Genomic DNA, 20808 nt, shown 5'->3' on the forward strand with positions numbered 1-20808 from the left:
CAAGTGAAAAGATATATAAATGACTAGAAATATGGAGTCTAGAAATCCTTAAGGAATCCAATTATGACTGATATAGGACATGTATAACATATGAACGCCTACTTTAATGCATTTATATGGTTCCGTTGAAAAATATTATAATGCTTCGGGATTCCTGGGGGCCCCACTAATCGGGAGGCCCGGGGCACTTGCCCCCTTTGCCCCCCCCCTTAAATCCGGGCCTGGGTAGGGGTAGGTGGTGGGCCCGGGCCCCCACATTTTAGGGGCCCCCACAAAAACCTTTTTTGGTTGGTAACATTATCTTTATTTTTCATACTGCTCAATTACTACTGTTCGAAAATAAGGAAAAATATTTTTAGTCATCTCTCCGAGGGGCCTCCACAGCCCTCGGGCCCCCACAATCCTTAATCCGGGCCTGAATATAGGGCTCGTCCGATGGCGTTTGACTTTGGTTCGGTACTTTTCCGCAAGCAACACTGTAAAATCTAACTTTTTATACGACATTTTTGGTAAAGATATAGATATGTTCAATACAAATATCTTTGCTGACGGCACCAAACCTCTATCTATCCATAGTTTCAAGATTTGGGGTCCATTCACACAAAAAACCGCTTCAGTCATATATTTTGAAAAGGCACACTTTTCGAAAGTTGGAATGTTCTGCAAAGTTAACGTCTTAAAAATAACCATGCAGAAGTAAATAGGGTTTGAAAATATCATGGATTATGGATATTTTTGAGCAAAGAAAAACCGAAGTTCAAGGCCGAAGATACCATCATTTCGATAAAATCACGATAAAACGTGCTACTGAAATTAAAAAAGGTTCACGTTGTTTTGGCCATCTACGCTATGTTCTACGCAACCAACCAAACAACAATCACAGTAAACGTGGATGAAAAACTCTTATCAAATAGGGTCTTGTACCATTTGGACAGATGTACCTATTTTGGGCACTTGCCGCTATAACTAAGACAATTTCAAACGGATTGATTTGAATTTTTGTATAGAGTTGGGCACGTACAGTATCCAACTCTATACAAAATCTCAAATAAATCGGTTTGAAATTGACTAAGTTATAACGGCAAGTGCCCAAAATAGGTACATCTGCCCAATTGGTACAAGACCCTAGTTAGTTTAAGTTCCAATTTCTATAAACCAAGAAGCAAAATATAAGCTATCTTGAAAGTACACATTCCACAACTACGCCGAGGAACAAGGTCTGCTTCAATGCTTTGCCAGAAAAAAAAGAATTGCCAAACTTTTAGTCTTAGTCAACGAAAAGCCCCATTATCCCATCCCTTCCTTAAAAATTATTGTTCCCTCTAGCCTCGACCAAACCGCAAGTTTTACGGTTCCCCAAAGCTAACCTAGTAAATAAAACACAAATATGAAATTGTAAAAAAATCAAAATGAATTCGGCTCCGTTATGCCTGAAGGCGCATTAGCCCAAAATAAATGATTAAGTAAAAAAATAAGTTGTTTTGCCAAACTGTTTGTATTGACAAAATCAGTAAATCTCCAGCAATTTTAGTATGGCGACTATGTGCTGACTCCACGCATCTTTATGGGTCATTGATAGCAAAAACAGTATTTTCAGTAGCAGCTCTCCGTTAAGTCAAAACTTGCTCACTATTAAAAAGCTATTCCGCCACTAATCACGGATCAGTAGGTTATCAGTTCAACAACCTGGCTGGTCATATTTTTCACACACTTACAGTGAATACCCAAGGAAGTCACTATTTAATATAAACACAATTGAAGGTGTTGCTAAATTAGAGGTCTATCATGCAACATCCAATAGGTAACAATCAGCGTCTGTGTATTTGCATGCATTTCCATACGCTTCTGGAGTGGATAGTTGACTTAAGTTCATTTTTCTACTGTGTTCCAGCACCACCACTCTGCCTTAACGGGCCACATTATAAGATATTCGCGGGGAAATTACGATTGTAAGTCCATTAATCCTAGAGCTACTTAGCTGCCAGCTGTTAGTACATTCCAGCTTTCAAGTGTACCTACCTATTACTAAGCAAACAATCTATGGACGATTGCCGAACAAAGAGCGAGCCTTTGTTGCGATTACAGTAAGTGACTGACTTCAAGAAGCCTTTAGTAGCGGCGAAAGTGTGTGGCAAACAAACCAATCATCGCGACTTATTTATGATTGGCTTAGCGCGCAATACACTAGGTACCTACCAGGCATAGCTAATTTTCCTCTCTAGGTTACATTACGTAGGTACGATTGTTGTTTGCTGCGCTTCGAGAGAGAGGGATACGGATAACAACAAATGACGACGGTCAACTTGATAAGAGAGTAGATTGTTTTACAGCGTGCACAAAATGCGGATATTTTTTGTTATTATTTTTCAATCACGATCCGACGGTAATAGGTTTGTCCCACCCAACATTACGTGAGAATCGCGCAAAAATAAACTTAAGCGATAAATGAGCGAGACTTCATCCTTTATTGACCTGTTGCTGGGGGAAGTTTATGTTTTCATTTTTGCTTTTGCAACAGAATAAAATCAATTGTGCATAAGAAACCGACAAAGTAGTTTTAAGTTAAGGTGTGTACATATGGCTTTACCAATATTTTCATAGAACACGATACTGCTCGAACTCGACCATTCATTACAGCTAAGTAAACCAAAGCGGTCTATACGTCACGTGCAAGAAATCATTTTCTCGAACTTTGCGCCGTAGGACCATGTGTACATATAACTTAGGCGGCGTACTCGGTAGTGAATGGAACAAAAAAGAATGATCAATTTATAACTGCTCCGGTGCTCGGTACTTGGGTGTCTTTGACTTCTTTTGGTGTTGATTAAAAACACGGTGCAATATATTGCCATATATGACCATGACCTTCAAGTCAGTGAAACACAGGCCATATATGATACACAGATCGAAAAAAGAGTGTAAAATTCTGTGACATATGATGCACATAGGGTACCAGTTCCCTTATTAAGCATGTGGCTCCCATTTTCATCTTACGAAAAACAAGGGATTGAAGCGCTGTTTGTTTTGTTTCTTATTTTTGTATTTTTTGTTAGAAGTGAGCACCCATGAAAACAAAAAAAAACGGAATCAATCGGTGCCGTAATCGCTTGTTTTCGAATAGGATGAACATGGGAGCGTGAGATTACTGATGGATCACATACCCTAATTGGAGCGTGGGATATCACAGAAATTTACATGAAATTTCATGTAAAGTTCGTGAAATATCATGTAAACTTCCATTACACAGCGCAACATTTTTTTGTCTCAAGAGCAAACTTATGTGTCTCCGAAGGATTTTGGGCCACTGAATCCGAATCCGGGCTCAGATTTGCTCCAACACGTCACAATTTTGAGCTATACCTCAATTTATAGGGCAAAATTAGCGATTTTGGGCTGTTTTGACTGCAAGCCATTAAGCATGAAAATATTTTTTTTAAGCAATCAAAAGGTAAATTGGTCAATTAACATCTAAATTAACGACTCATGTAAAATGTTTCGTTTTACCTTACCAAATTTGATAGATTTAAGCATTTTATGTTAGTATGAAAACTTGCATGCAACTTTTGGAGGGTGACTTGTATGGAAAATATCGTACCTAACATAAATCGCTTAAAACTATCAAATTCGATTTGATAAAACGAAATATTTTGCATGAGTCGTTAATTTAGATGTTAATTGACCAATTTACCTTTTGATTGCTTAAAAAAATATTTCCATGCTTAATGGCTTGCAGTCAAAAAAGCCCAAAATCGCATATTTTGCCCTATAAATTGAGGTATAGCTCAAAATTGTGACGTGTTGGAGCAAATCTGAGCCTGGATTCGGATTCAGCAGCCCAAAATCCTTCAGAGACACATAAGTTTGCTCTTGAGACAGACCAAAAGTTAATTTTTGTTACGCAGTGTTATATGTCATGTTATTCAGCATGACTCTGAGAGTTTACATGATATATGTATAACACAAATTTACATGATATATCATGTAAACCATCGTAACACTAAGTTTACATGACTAAAATGAAGTTTACATGACGTGTAAATCTCATTATTTTTTTCTATGTAGGCAATCTGCAAAGGCCTGACTTGTCCGACGAATTTAGAGAAAAATTCAAATTTTTCGAGCACTTCGCAAAATCCGAAGCCAGGGATTACAAATGTAATTTTATTGTAATTATATTGAAATAAATGTTATTGATATTCATTGTTCGAAGAAGTTGTAGTAAAATCAAAAATATTTCAGGTAAACTCAAATAAATTGTCAATTTGTTCTGGCAACAAAAATAAAACTGTTTGGAGTAAATCGAACGTCACATTTGAAGCAAATTCAATCCATTTTTGAAACAAACATGCATCTTCTGACAGGTTATGTTAGAAACAAATGTATTTTTTTTGTTTTTTGTGGCAGGTCGGCCCTACGGAAGTATATGTTTTCCAATTAAATTTACAAAGTCATTTCTTTCCCTAAGAAAACCCACTTCCCGCGTGGCACTTTCAATGCCAACAAATGTAGATAACATACGCTCCCAAAATCAATGAGATTTCGTGGAAACTTTTGGTGAAACTTGACTTTTTTTTGCAAGAGGAAATCTTGTTTAGTGCTGCAGCTGGAACTTGAGAGTTTTGTTTATGTTCTCGACGGCGGAACGGTGGACTCTTCAATGGTTATTGTAGAAATCAATATGTAATTGAATTAGTTTTAAAAATTAATATTTTAGTTTTAAATATTATATCAGTTTACCGAATAAACATGAATATTTTTGTTTCAAACGAACGAAATTTGTCTCCGTGATAAGTAAAGTTGAAGTTTCGAAAAACAAAATAATTAATACATCAGTAGCGTTAAACGCTGATTTTCGATAAGGTTTATATTCATACGTATTTGAATATCGTTCTTTATGTTTACATAATGGGGTGTCCAAACTATTCCAAACTGTTCTGAAATTCAGTTCTTCGCATCTACAGGAGTAATTTTGTGCATTTCAGCAACACATTATAGCACTTCAGAATTTGATGTAATCCATGGACCTCTTGGAAACTCGGGAGCCACTCATTGACAATATTAGGATAATGCAGGCCATCCAAACTAACTTGGAGTTTGAAACCTCAGATCTATACCCGTAACAGTAGCCATATATCTGCTATAAAGAGTAACGTTGCATAACACTAGTTTACAGCATTTTTGAACTCGGTAGGCTGATGATTATTTTTGGTGTAGAATCATGCTCTGAGTTCGAAAACGCGAAGGAAAAAAAATACAGTAGAGCGGATTTTTTTTCGACTTTCCATACAAGGTTGATGATTTGAAATCGATTTTGGTTCTATTTTTGAGCAAAGTCGCTAACTTCACACATCTCATTCTTCATAATCAATGCTCCAATTGAGCTGAATTGTTTACTGTAACTCGCCTACATACATAGAAAAAAAAATTCAGCGAGAAATCATGCACATAAAGGGAATGCTAGAGTACACTTTTACATGATATATAATGTAAAATTACATTACCATCGTGTAAATTTCCGCCAAACATCGCGTAAACCATCATGGACTCCAACCGGTTACGCGACTATTGGCGGAAATTTACACGAACGTAACGTAATTTTGCATGATATCTCATGTAAATATGCACAAACTCTAGCATTCTTTTCTGTGTATGATATGTTAAATAAACGTTGAGAAAAAAAATAAATTGTTTTTCTCTAATTGAAAAAATACATTTCTTCATATATTCTTGGAAATTTTGCTAAAATTTAAGGAGATTGTCCAGATATTGGTTTCAGATCTTGAATATCATCAATCTGACGCAAAACCTGCTTTCAGATGATCGAATGGTATTATATTCAGCTTTTAATTTATGGAAAAGATTTAAAATTAGTTGTACAAAAGGCAAGATAATCGAATTTTAGTAAATTCAATATTTTGAAAAGTAGTAAAACTCGATATTGAGCTAAAATTCAAAAACTGTTCAACTTAAATTTTTTGAAGCACGGTTTCGAAATCAGCGCTAAATTGTGCTTCAAAAATTTTGGTCGTTGACAGAAGTTCATGACATTAATTTATTTTGTAAACTAGTGTAATCAACCAAGGTTACTGCTCCTGCTTGATGCCTAATAGATATTATTATACACATTCAAGGTCGTCCAAGTTATCCTGGAATTAAGCCTTTAGCATCTACAGCTGTTACAGAAGTTATCTTCGTTATAAAATCTTACATCATATATCCAGCTTTTATTAATGATTCCCTTGGAATTTTATGAATCATTCCAAAATTCTTTGGAATATTCCAACCCAACCAAACTACTCCGCAGAGTAGAACATCAGGTCTACCCTCGTAACAATGATCATGTCCATTTTACAGAGTAGCATTGCATAATCAATTATGGTTACTGGATCCCCTGGAAGACTAATAGAAAGTATTATATGCTTTTGAGACATTTAGGGTAATCTAAACATCCAAACTGTCTTGAAATTTAATCTTTGACATCTTCGCTATGAACTTCACTGCAAAATATTTTTGCTGGTAATCAGCAAACTTTGCTGATTTTCGGCGTGCTGATTGCATTCAGCAATACAAATTACTGAGTATCAGCAATTATTTTTCAACTTGCTGAACCATCCAGCAATTTTGACAGTTGATCAGCAAAGTTGTGCTGAAATTCAGCAAAAATGTTGCTGAAATTCAGCAATTTCTTTTGCTGATTTTTGGCGTGCTGGAAGCATTTCAAAAATTTTGGTGTGTTGGGTCCAAAAAACCCCCTTGGAATTGTACGAAGCATTCCAAAACAGGTTTAAAAAAACCCCTATGACGAAGAGAACAAAACTGCCGAAAATACGTAAGTTCCCCTAGTTCTGTAACTCAATAAAAATTTAGCAGACACCGCAAAATCTTGAACCTTTAATTTTCAAAGTAATTTTCACAGTAATAAACTTTAATCAACTTCAACACAAACTTGAACTCAATGTAAACTCAAAATAACTTTCGAATAACTTGGACTTAACTCGCGCACTTCTGCTTGCCAGCCGTACTCGTAGCAGCTTTGTAGGATGTAAAAGTTACAATTACGTCCGTAGACTTTGTGCTGAGATTTACAAGCACTCTCAGTAGGAATATCTCCAATTAATGTTCTTGAAAGTTCTAGAGGACTACCAGGAGGAATCTTTGTAGATATTGCATGGGGAGCCCAGAAACAAAATCCTGAAATGTCTAGAGAAACCCCAGTAACACTCCTGTAGCAATTCCAACAGTAGTTTCTACGATAATTTTAAGAGGATTCCCAGTAGGAATACCTAATCCTTAGTAGGAGAAGTACATGAATAAATTACAGCAGGAATTACTGGAGGAATCCCAGAAAGAAATTCCTTGCAACAATGCCAGAAGACTTCTTGGGTGAGTCCTTGCAGAAATTTATGGAAGAACCTCAAGAGGAATTTCTGGAAAAGGCCATGGAGAAATCTCTTCAGATGTCTCGATAAGATTTTCTGGAGGAATCCCAGCAGTCATTTTTGGAGGATTTTGGAGAGCGAAATCTGAATGTATCATTGCTTGGATAAATCACTGAAGGCATTATTGTGGAAATGTTTGGAAAAGTCCCTAGAGCAATTCATGAAAAAAATCTTGGTACAATACCTGGTGTGAATTCCCTGGAGGAATCCCAGGAGGAATTCCTGAAGACACCTATGAAGGTATTTATTCAGCAAGCCCAGCAGGAATCCCCTAGAGCAGCCCATCAGGTATTCCTGGAGGTATTTATCTTGGAATTTTTAACATATTCTTATACATATTTCTACTGTGATACCTTCAAAGATTCCTCCAAAAACTTTTTCAAGGTATTCTATAGAAATTCGTCTTTCGATTTATTCAGAAATTTATTCAAGGATTCCTTTGGAATTTTTTTCTTAGAATACCAGCAGAAATTCCTACTAGAATTTCTCTAGGCTGGGATTTCTCAAACATTTTCGGTTTAGGAGTAGTCTAGAAGTTCCTCTTGAGAGCCCTTCTAGAATTCCTAGAGGTTTCCCAGCAGAAATTGCCTGAGAAATCTCAGCAAAACTTCCCGGTGGATTTTATCAGAATTTTCTGAATGATTCGCAGCATCACTACTGGAGCAATCCCAGCGAGAATACCTAAAGAAACATCCATTTAGTACGTCACGCTGAAATTGGGAACTTTTGACCCCCTCCCCCCTTCGTACGGGTTTTTTGTATATCTAATACATTGCTTGTCACACTTTCACAAACCCCCCTCCCCCTAGGACCGTGACGTATTTAATGGATGGCTGCTAAAGGAATTTCAAGTTGATTCGCAGCTGCAAAATTTTTAAGAAAATTTTTAAAGTAATCCTCGTATAAACCGCCAAAGAAATCATAACAGGATTTTTGAAGGAACCTAATTCATCGTGTCATATACAAACTAACATATACAAAATTTCACATTTCTAAGAAGAGACAGTATACACCTCCCATTTGAAGTTGAATTTTTTTGGCAGCCATCTTGGATTTGTCCGCCACTTTGATGTGTTCGCAACCACCGATTTTAATTCTGATCACATCATTAGGAAGCAGAGAGTCGAAGCTTTTCAAAACATTCAAATATTTAGGTGTACATTGACCGCAACAATGAGGATATCGATGAAAACGTAAGCGAACCTCCCATTTTGCTATACACTCCCGTTCAAAAGTTTGGGGTCACCCCCTCAAAAACATGTAATTTTTTTAGGCCCATATCTCCGCCAATTTGCGTCCGATTTCAAAACCCTAGGTTTCATTCAAAAGATAATAAGTCAAAGAAACTTTGAACATGATTTAAAAGAAACTTTTTCAAAAAAATTTGTATGTAAACTCAACTCAAAGTTGCCAGATTTTCTAAAAAATTAATATAAACTTACGGTAGTGTCGCTAAAAGTTGGGTCGACCAAATTTTAAGATGAGAGCGGTAATATGACCCATTTTCTATTAGCTTTCAACTGCTTTTTACAGAACATAGCTAAAAAATCTAGAAAAAAAGTTATTAAGTAAATTATTCCTTGATGTCATCGACCAAAAGTTTGGGGTCACCCCTCAAAATGATGTATCGGCCAAAAGTTTGGGGTCACTTTCGTAAAACATGGAAAAGTGATTTGTTGATATCTTTGTCATCTTTCATTCAATTTTAATTCTTCTTGGCTTATTTGAAACAAAATGAATGATACTTACTGCATAGCCATTGAACCACACATATTTGTTGATATTTACATACTAAAACTTAACGTAAAGTTGCCTCATTTTTTGAAGCGTGGTGAAATGTGCTAACTTTACATAACGTTTTTATATACAAAAATCGTTAAATACGTTAACTTAAAGACATCAAACATAAATTTAGTTAATTATCTTTGAAATGAGCCAAAAATAATTAAAATTGAACTATAGATGACGAAGATATCACCAAATCACTTTTCCATGTTTTACGAAAGTGACCCCAAACTTTTGGCCGATACATCATATTGAGGGGTGACCCCAAACTTTTGGTCGATGACATCAAGGATTAATTTACTTAATAACTTTTTTTCTAGATTTTTTAGCTAAGTTCTGTAAAAAGCAGTTGAAAGCTAATAGAAAATGGGTCATATTACCGCTCTCATCTCAAAATTAGGTCGACCCAACTTCCAGCGACACTGCCGTAAGTTTATATTCATTTTTTAGAAAATTTGGCAACTTTGGGTTAAGTTAACCTACAATTTTTTTTGAAAAAGTTTTTTTTAAATCATGTTCAAAGTTTCTTTGACTTATTATCTTTTGAATGAAACCTAGGGTTTTGAAATCGGACGCAAATTGGTGGAGATATGGGCCTAAAAAAATGACATGTTTTTGAGGGGGTGACCCCAAACTTTTGAACGGGAGTGTACCTACGTTTTGTTAAAATCGCAACTTGCATACACGCGATTCCGTCGTTCCTGTTATCGCACGATCAGATGCGCGCGTGAGAATGGGAAAATGAAAGGTTCGCTCATATTTTCATCGATATTTCATTGTTGCGATCAATGCACCCCTAAATATTTGAATGTTTTGAAAAGCTTAGACTTTCAGCTTCGATTTGATAAGCTCAGATTTGATATCGGTGGTAGCGAACAATGATAAAATTCAAAATAGCGACCAAATCCAAGATGGCTGCCAAAGCATTTTAAACTTCAAATGAATGGTCTATACTTTCTCTTCATAGAAATGTGAAGTTTTGTACATGTTACAACATGAAGTTTCGTAATGTGACGCAATAAATTAGGTGCAATTTGATGAAAAATCGTCATTTTTATCACCCTCTCAGTCCCTTGGCAGGCAAGGGGTCCACCAATTTAACCCAACCAAAGTGGTTTTCATATTTTTTTTATCATTTTCAAGCGAATAAGCAAGAAAATTTTAAAATCTTAGACTTTATGTAAAGGGCGGCCTGGTTTCAGCGAAAATCACCCAATAGTTTGTTCGGCAAACTTTGCAGAAATTGCAGATGAGGTGGCATGTTCATAGCGACCAGTTTGTGGCTTAATACATTTTACAATACAAGTTTCAGACCGAAAATAGGGTGACATTGGGTATTATCGGCAGGTTTGTTCTCTTCGTCATGGGGGGTTTTTGTCAACCAAATTGCCTGAAACTTGGCCATATCATTCAGCTTAGTTGGGAAGGATTTGAGGCCAAGTTTGAGTTCAATAGGGTTCAAAAAACCCCCCAAGACGAAGAGAACAAAACGGTCGAGAATAGGTAATATCCCCTATGTGTGAGATTCAATGAAATTGTCGAAAAATACTTTCGTGGCAGCGCATTTCTCAATACTCAGAAAGGGAGGAGGAGCCAGGGGGATGTCACATCCAGATGATGGAAGACCTACTAACTGCATTGATGTTAAAATTGTTATTAATTTTTTTTGAATGTATAGTGGTAATCACGTTCAAATGTATGTGTGTCTCTTTTGTAGATGTAGTTGTAAAACTTGGGGGCATTTTTGTGTATGGAAAAAATCACACTAGTGTTCGTGTGTTGAAATGTCACTTATCTCTATAAGGATAAGTGACATTTCAACACACGAACACTAGCGTGAATTTTTCCGTACAAAAAAATGCACGCTAATTCAAAGGCTATTCAGATTGCATATGCAAATATTATCCAATTGATTTGGGTAAAACGGCTAAATAATGATAAAGCTAAGAACCGGGGTAACAGTGCACATATTTTCCCCCAAGTTTCACAACTACATCAACAAAAGATATAAGCACACATTTGAACGTGATTACCACTATGGTCTTTGAGTAGTAGGCGCTTGGAAATAAGTAGTTCGTCTAGGGCTTTTAAAACCTAAAACTAAATATCATGGAAATTCCTTCGATTGTAGTCAGACACATGTCATGACAAAAGTGCAAGAACGGAAAACATGACCGAAAACGCATAGCTGTTAGAATAAACTAGTAAATATCTTAAATTTCAGATTTCGTGTAACGAGTAATAACCAATACGTAAAATAAAGCAAACCTTGATATTACCGGTTGGTGGGACAATGATAGGAGAATCATAATACTCAATAACTGAAGATGAAGATACTTACTCATACAAATGCGCAATGGTTTTGGCCAGCCCATTGCCGGAACCGCACGGGATGATTCCGATCGCCAATTCGTCGATCGCCGTCTGCCAGTCTTCTCGCTCGAACAGCCCATTGAGCACCTCGTAGAAGATGCCGTCTCCCCCCACCACCACTATCCCGCGCCAGAGGTAGATGTCCCGGTTGCGGACAAACTCCCTGGCCCAGTCGGGTTTTTTCGTTATGTGCAGATCGTAGGAGATTTCCGCTTCCGCCAGAACGGGCGCCACCCTCTGTTGGAACATTTCCCGTGCCTTGCCGGAACCGGACTTTGGATTGAGGACCACCAGCATTTTGCGCGTTTCCTTCGGATGATATGTGGGCTTGATGGAGGTTTCCCCCGCGACCAGATACTTGATCGCGGCTCGCCATTTCTGCGCTTCCTTGTTGTTGTCCTCGTACTTGTCGAAGGACCGAAACCGTAGGGTGATGGTCGTTCGTTCGCGAAATCCACCGCGCCGGTTCCGTTTCAGGATGTAGGCGTAGATGTAGAGATACGCACTGACGTCGGATTCATCCTCTTGGCCGGAGTTTTCTTCGACTACCTTGAGCTGAGCGGTCCCCGAGATGGAAGTGCAGGCACAGGCCGAACTTCCCTTTCCTTTTCGTTTGCTCCGTAGGCAGCGGCAGCCGATGATGTCCTTGAGCGGGATGGTTTGTTCCTTGGTCGATCCGTTGGTTTGCTTTTTGAGGCTAAGGCCTTTGTCGGTTAGGCGTACCTCGAACACGGTATTCTTCTTGGAACTGATGTAGAACGTTTCCGTCAGGTAGACCACGTGCGGCGGACTGCTGCAGTCGGTCCCCTTGCTGATGGTGGGCGACGGGTTGACTATCTCCTCCGAGCCGAGGTCAATTTTTGGTTTATCAACCATCCTGGAATGGTTGCCGCCGCCGTCGCCACCACTTCCGCCGCTGTTTTTGAGGAGTCACTCGAGCACGCCACTTTCGATGGATGTTTCATTAACTTGCTGCACTACGAATATGTGTGTTCACCGGAATGTTCCCTCTTTTTCCAACTAGGTATTCACATTTACAATTTCTGTATTTGAAAATAGGACATAACATTATTAACACTTTGCTTTTTGTTCAGTGATGTCAAGACGTTTCAACTTATTTGATATAAGATTGTAAAAATATCATTATTGGATTTTGGTATAGACAGGTGAGCTCATTTCATGTTGTTTTATGGTAAATAAAATCTATGAGAAAATGGGAATCCCTATTAACATGGGCGAACTATGCTGCAAACGGCAGAACAAGCCAAATGCATATGGATTCCTGAAAAAAAAAAATCTGGTGAAAATTAAAAAAAAAACTTCTAGACAAACCTTACTCAAACGGGGGACATTTTCCTGAAGAATGTTTTGATGAAAGTGATACAAATCAATTGAAAGAACACTGAATTCGTGTAGGATACTGAAAAAACTTTAAGAAGATGACTGAGAAATTTTCGAGTAACGCCTAGAAGAATCCAGTAACATATTTTAGAGAGAATCTTTAGACAGGATTCCAGGGAAAAACCCTACAGAAAGTACAGCAAAACGCATACTTAGAGGAATTGCTCTAGAAATATTGTTCTGACCTTCGCAATAAGACTCCTGAAAGAAATGCCCACGGAAATCACTGAAGAACAACATCAATAATCTCAAGATTTGCTTCCGATAGCTAGTCCGAAATGCTTTTGGGATTTCTCTTTTTGAATTTCTCTAAGGATTTTTCTAGAAATCCCTGTAGTACTTCCCTAGAAACCCAGAAATGTTTCTTTTTGTTAATATTCACCAGCAGTTCTTGCGGAAATTCATACACATTTTCGGAGGATTCCTTCATTCCCGAAATAATATAGTAATTTCTAGAGGAATACCTCTAGGAATATGTAGTACAACAATACTTCCGGAACTCTACCGGTAACTCAGGCAGATTTTTATAGAAACTTATCTAGTAGTTTCGATTTGATTACATATGGGGTGCCCCTTAGACCAAGCCCACCCGTGGGCTTAATACTACACACGCAACAGCACGTCGTTAACGATTTTTAATTTCGTTATCAACCCATTTTCGCACCGGTCGTTCGTTTCCATGTGAGTAAAATAATGATCGGTCGCCTTTGCGCACCGGCGGTCTCTACCCAGTCAACCAGTGATCGTATAAGATATTGCATAAGATGTTAAGGTGGAGGCGATATGCGTACATTTTACATGCGCCTAAATGGAGGCATGCATGCATATGGCCTCCACTTTATCATCTTATGCAACATCTTATACGATTACTGGTTGTCTGGGTATTCTCTCCGTACCATCGGTTTTTTTGCACTTCTGTAAATCATCGCAATATTTTGTGTATTTCTATAAGGTTATTGCAAATCTTATTCAGTATAATAATTTGTGCTCATATTATGAAAGATGGGGTTTTGGATAAGATTGAAAACTGTTAGTAAAAATTGAATTCAAATAAAAAATTCCCTTGGAGATTTGTACCAGTTTTGGTGCGTTTACAGATATCACTTTCTCAATAATTTATGATTGTATTTAATCCCGAAATTCAAGCAATCTTTTTTAAATTATATGTTTGTTGCTTACTGTATGACTTGTAGGTTGAATTTTTATCTAAAATAATATCCATCTCTTCAATATTCATGTTGCCTTTCTCGCAAGAAATTTATCTGAATTTGAGATTATGAGCATCTTTTTTAATAATTAGGTTTATTGAATAATTACATCCCTTGCATTTCCAACACATTTATAACGTAGTTGTCTCCTTTACAACTTCGCGTAGATCAAGATTCTTGAATCCTGGTCATAGTAGAAGCTGTCTTCTGACAGTCTGCGATAAGTTTGCGCAATCTTTTTTCATTAACGTGTATTTTAACATCAGCTTATTCTATACTCAGTCACAACCTTTTAGTTACAAGGCATCACTCGCAAATCTTAATATATATTGCGATCTTTTGGATGCTGGTATATGAATATTTTGTTGGAAGCAGATTCTATGCGCTTGAAGTAGACTGCGTATTTGTCAAAGTACATAATGAGCCCACTCTCCTTTTTGGCACTTCATACAACAATTGTTGTATTTTAACATCCAACGCCTTGCTTTTTCTATAACGAGGAACCTACAATATGGCAGTCCTGCACACCACCTATTTTAATTGGTGAAACTTGGCAGCTCGACTACATTTTTTAAGATTTTTATCGGTATGATTTAGTTTTTACAAAAAGAAATAACTGTAGTGTTTCTATGATATCTGAGTTGAGTTAGGTACAGTCAATGCATCTTTGAAAAATCGTAACTACTCTTATCTAATCTCATACATACGCGGAATCACCCTGGAAAGCAATCGTGTTACTTTTCTTGTCAATACTGCTGCTTGCAGCATATCAGCGGCCTGGTCTACTGCGTTGTATTTACGCGCAAAGATGATTCTTCGAAATACTTGAAGTACAGAATATTTTATTTCGGCAAGGTACTTCTCGAATTTACAGGGGAGGAAGGATGCGTGGACGGTGAAGTTACCCATTTCGCACACTTTCTTCCTAATGTCTCGTTTATTTAATTTATATTTTTAAATTTATATTTAATAAACCACCCACTGACGACCACCATTTTCAAAAACAGCAATCAAACCAAAACTCTTTTGCCTTTTTGAAATATACACGACAAAACGAAACGCGAGGCACAGCTCTTTCAAAGCGGAGGATCTCTGCCCGGAAAGTGAAGAAAGAAAATCTTGTGGTCACTTATTGCCGTCAAATAGTTTTTTTTTTCGGGTTAGAAAATACGCACATCTCCTCACCGGAATCTGCGTCGGATGACGATAATTTTGAAACTTGTCGGAACGAACTTCGCGAGTTATTTATTTGGACATTTTTCTAAATGTGCGAAACTAAGCTTAACTTGCTGCGTAGAAACCCCGGCTCAAACATGTACGTGTTAAAACAGCAAAACTCACTGAATCACTATACATTTCTTCAAATATTAGTTTCGAAACGATCGGCCGAATCAAAAACTAAAGGTGCGATTATGAACAATTGTAACTATTTTTAAGAGAAAATCAATACATTTTCGATATGCATGATCCTAAAATTGACGAAGAAGCGAAAACTTCATTCATAACATACTTAAGCAAAGCTTGTCAATTTAAACCTATTATTTTTCTGCGTTTGTATTGTCACTCTATCACAATTCTATGTCAGACAATTTGTTGTGTTATTCGTGTAACGATCTATGATATTGATTGGTTGAAAATTTCAAATATTTGATGCAAACTAAAATAAATTCCTACCTATACAAAACAAGAAAATCATTCTCTAGAAACTATATACCTGGCAACAAATCCATACTCATGTTCTTTCGTCTCCTCTTTACGCTACCCAGAGAGCTAAACGCGAGAGAGTGCACGAGCCTACGGATAGAGACCGTACTTTGCGTGTCTCTATATTCTAAGCCCTGCTACGAACCGTACGTAAGCTTTTCGCTTTCGAGCCCTACTTAGCAGCGACCGGTGCGGTTCGCTTCTTTGTTCGGGGCTCTACTTAACGTTAAAACGCTTGATTGAGCCCATGAGTGGGCTTGGTCTTACAGATGTTTGTAAAAGTATTCCTGGAAACAATTTTGATTGTTCTAGAAACTTTCAAAAAAAAAAACAACCAAAAACAATCGTAACGTAAATCTTTATGGAAAGTTTTATAGTGTCGAAATTCGTCATAGAACTACGTTCGGTCGGGGCAAACGCGTTTTTGAACTTTAAGTTCGTCAAGTTCTACAATTTTGCAGTTACCACAATTGTAGCTCATGGTTTATCCAAATAGAAAATTCCTTTCGCTATTTTCTTTCTAAGGAGAACTGTTTTCCTTCTGAAAATGCTGTCTTGTTTCAACACACAATCTTGAACTTTTAATAAAAAAAATCTAACAAAATGTGATATTGTGTGAATGATTAGAAAGTAGCAACTTTTGTCATAAAATCATAAGCTCACATTTCCACAATTCTTTTTCGCTTCGCCTTTTTACCGTTCCCAAGGTACCGCCGGAAAAATCCGAATGCCATTTGGTTATTCAACGTTTATTTTTTGCCTGATTTACGACATTTCTTCACCGTGTGCCACCACCTTTCTAACCTTCGTGATTTCCGAAAATATAAAAACACCACCCTTCCCAGCCCAGCACCGTAAGTATTCTACATTCGCCGGTTAGGAAGCGGGAAAACCGCAAACATGTTGCGTGACCGTAGATCGTATATTGGTCGGTTTGGCGGCCTAGCCTAGCCTATATAGCCTGGTTGTACCGTTCATGTCCTCCCACGTGTGATAGATAGATGTATGTATGTAACTACATAGCTTGGGTGTACAAGGCTGCATTTCCACACTATTACCCATTCTCGGCGAGGTGTGGCGGACGGGTGGCACTCAATGGCGAAGAAGGACCTACTGACCTATTCGATTCCGGGCTTACACTCGCCGGAGAGATACCATCTGTGCGGTGTTGTTGTTTTTCCTGAGTGGCTTCATTACAATGTGGTGGATTTTGCCGGAAAATGACGTGACACGAGGTACCTTGTAGCTTCACGAGGAAAACGGTTTGCCTTTCCGGTCGGCATTTGAAAACCCGGAAACTGGGGTGTTATTAAAAGCCACATAAACTATTTGAAGTTTTCGCTTTAATGGGTGTGTTGTGTATTTTGAAATAATCACGTGCTATAGGGGCTCGTAAGGCAACCATTGCGGCTTTATGAGCTATAATTATAAATGTGTTTACGAGTAATCTAATACCAAAATGAGCATGTCACCACAAAAATGATGTCATTTCATTTGAACTTTTGGAAGAACCATACTTAAATCAGAAATAATTGTCAAAAAAGAAACTCTTTTCAACTTCCTAAAATTTCACATAAAATCTCAAGAATCTCATCGTAACCACAAGGAACGACGTACATATATTATCGGAAGGGGCCGACAAGACCACAAAAAAAGTTTAATGACCACCTCCAAACAGCTTAGTACTTGTGAAGAACTGACAAGAAAATTTCTGTTTAATTATGCATTCAATTTATTCTGCACTAAACCGTTGACTGAAGCTCCCACATACCAATAGGTTATGGGCCCAGCAGACTTCTGGAAACCATTCAAGAATCAACAATTTCTTCAAGTGTTTTCAAGATGAGCGCATTCAATTCGTCGCTGCAGAAGCTTGAGATAGCTACTTTTCAGTTCTGAATGGGATGGAGTTGAGTTGGTGCTGAAGAAGGACATGGTGCCGTTGTATACCGACCCGAAACGGGCCTGTTCTGGATGCTATCTAGACAGCAAACGACGCGAAGGCACGGCCACGCGCCATCTGTGTCACGTACGTCATCCGAGCTGGAAAAGCGAACGTAATGTGGGACGCCTTAACGAATTAGGTACCAGGAGAGGTCATCCTTGTCAAATAAGTTCTACGTGTTGCGGAAACTGTGCTCGCAGCGATTACTGGAAGGGCTTCTTCGGACCTTAACGAGGCTACGGCACTGATGATCAGGCTAACGGCGATGGTTGGGCCCGACCAGTAGCACATAACAAGATCGTAACAAAATTATGACAACTGCTGTTAGAAATAACAATTGTTGGTAAAATTGTGTTTGGATTTTCCCATGTGAATATCAATAACAAAACTATATTAACATTTGTTATAATTTTAGTAACTAAATTATAATAAAACTTGTTTCATTTATTCTAACAGATGTATAGCAACATTTGTTATATTATGCATTATAACTCTAACATAATTTTGTAAGACATTTATTCATGCGTTTATTGCAATCTTTGTTATATTTTTGTAACAAAATTATTTCAAAATTTTTAAGATTTTTGGTGTTGTCGCGAAAAAGATTGATATTTTTTGTTATTTTGCTCACTAGAGCAAGAGATTTATAACAAAACTTGAAACAAATTTGTTCTGAAATACATATAGAGGAAATTGCCTATTCTCGGCCGTTTAGTTCTCTTCGGCTTTGGGGTTTTTTTAAACCTATTGAACTCAGAGTTGGTCTCAAATCCTTCCCAACTAAGCTGAATTATATGGCCAAGTTTCAGGCAATTTGGCTAACAAAAAACCCCCATGACCTGCCGATAATACCCATTGTCACCCTATAACAGAAATTTTTATAATTTTGTTATGATTTCGCAAGTTTAGTCTAACAAAATTTGATATAATCTTGTTATGATTATATCTCGACTTGAATATTTTTGTTTAATTTGGAACGAGTTTTAGAATTTTTGTTATACTAACTACTAACGGTACATTTTTATAACAACCGTTGTTGCAAAAATCATTGCAACAAAATAACACAACCTGTAATAATTTTGTTTTTCCCATCTAGTCGGGACAGAGAATTTTTCAAGAATTCCTCTATGGGTTTCACCAGACATTCCTCCGGGAATTTCTCCTGGGATATCTTAAGAGGTTTTTCCAGTGATAGTTCCAGTGCATTTCTCAAGGATTCCTCCAGGAATTTATCCAGGGATTCCCAAAGTAATGTCAACAGAAATTATTTTAGATATTTCTGCAAGTGTTCCTTCAGAGATTTCTTCAGGGATTTCTCCATATATTTCTTCAAGAATTCCACAAGAGATTGATCCAATAATTCAATCTGGAATAATTCCAAGTATTTCAGCAGGAATATCTTCCAGAACCCTAACAAGAATTTTTACCAGAGATTAGCTTAAAATTATTCCAGGAGTTCCTCAAAACATTGTACAGAACATTATTTTGGGAGTCCATCCAAAGATTCCAACAATAATTCGTCTAAAAATTATTGCAGACATGGATTCCTTTAAATTGTTTACCTACAGAAATTCTTCCAGTAATTTGTTAAGAAAGCTTTCCTGGGATTTCCTAAGGAATTCCTCATGGGATTGCTTCCGGGATTCCTCAAGATTTTTTTTTTCAAGAATTTCTCCAGAGATTCAACCGGAAATATCTTCTGTGTTGCTTTCACGAACAACTCAAGGGATTATTTCAAAAGTTCCTCCGAAAATTCCACCAAAAACATTTTTAAGAATTCCTTCAGAAGTTCTTTTCTCTTGGAATTCCTTCAGGAACTCCTCTAGGAATTAATTCAAAACCTTCTCCAGGGATTGTTAAGGAAATTCCTGGAATTGCTTCCAGGATTCCTCCTGGGGTTTCTTCAGGAACTCCTGCAGGGATTCCATCAGGAAATGCTACAGGGATTTCTTAGGGAGTTCCTCCACGAACTCTTTTTAGAATTCCTTCAGGATTTCTCCAAGGATTCCACCAGCAATTTCTTCCTGGGATTCCTCCACGATTTTCTTCAGAGATTCCTTCAGGAATTATTCCAGGAAATCCTCTGGGAATTGCTGCAGGGATTCCCCTAAAAATTCATCCAGCGTTTCCTTCAGAAATACATCTAAAGATTCCTCCATGAATTCTTCTGTAAATTCCTCCAAGAGTATACCTAGAGATTCCTCCGGTCATCCCTACAGTCATTTTATTGGGATATCCTCCAGGGATTCCTTCAAAAAAATTTGCAGGGCTTGACTCGGGAATTTCTTCTGTTATTCTTTCTGGAACAACTAATTTTAAAATATCCTCCAAAGATTCACCCAGGAACTCTTCTTAAGATTCCTCCAGGAATTCCTCCTGGTATTTTTTTTAAGGAACTTCGCCAGAAATTAGGCCAGTACTTCCTCCAGGAACTGTTCAGGGATTCCCTCAGTAATTCCTCTTGAAATTGCTTCCGGGATTCCTTCTGGAGTTTTTTCATGAACTCTTTTCTCCAGAATTTATCCAAGAATTTCATCTGCTATTTCTTCAGGAATTATTTCTGGTGTTCCATTACAAATTCCTCAAGAGATTCATCCACGAATATCTTCAGGAATTCCTCTTGGAATTTTTCCATGGATTCCTTTGGGAATTCTTGCAGAGATTTGTCTAAAAATTTCTCAAGGAATTCAACTAGAGATTCCTCCAGAAATTCCTCAAGAGGTTTCTCCAGGACTTTCTCTGAAGATTCTTTCAGAAATTCCTACAGGCATTCTTCTAGGATATCCTCCAGGGATCCTTCCAAGAATTCCTACAAGATTCATTTCTCCAGAAATTCCTCCAGTAATTGCCGGGATTTTTTTTCAAGAATTCCACCAGGAATTCCTGCAAAAAAAATATCCACGAATTCTTAAAGGGATTCCTTCAAAAAATATCCAGATACTCCTACAGGAAT

General features: G+C 37.5%; 2 protein-coding genes across 4 annotated transcripts in view; both read right to left on the reverse strand.

Annotated features, from left to right (window-relative positions):
- LOC134288479 (uncharacterized) overlaps positions 1 to 20808 on the reverse strand; it is a 429933-nt gene that overhangs the window by 155441 nt on the left and 253684 nt on the right. The window lies entirely within an intron of this gene.
- Positions 1 to 20808, reverse strand: part of LOC109426849 (sphingosine kinase 2) — an 85565-nt gene that overhangs the window by 56215 nt on the left and 8542 nt on the right. For all 3 annotated transcript variants that reach the window (XM_019702404.3, XM_019702405.3, XM_019702403.3), the window contains exon 2: positions 11566 to 12640. In XM_019702404.3, coding sequence (XP_019557949.2) covers positions 11566 to 12473 — 908 coding nt within the window. In that variant the 5' untranslated portion in view covers positions 12474 to 12640. The remainder of the gene's footprint in view (positions 1 to 11565; positions 12641 to 20808) is intronic.

Source organism: Aedes albopictus, chromosome 2 (genome assembly GCF_035046485.1).
Source record: "Aedes albopictus strain Foshan chromosome 2, AalbF5, whole genome shotgun sequence".
Taxonomy (NCBI): Eukaryota; Metazoa; Arthropoda; class Insecta; order Diptera; family Culicidae; genus Aedes; species Aedes albopictus.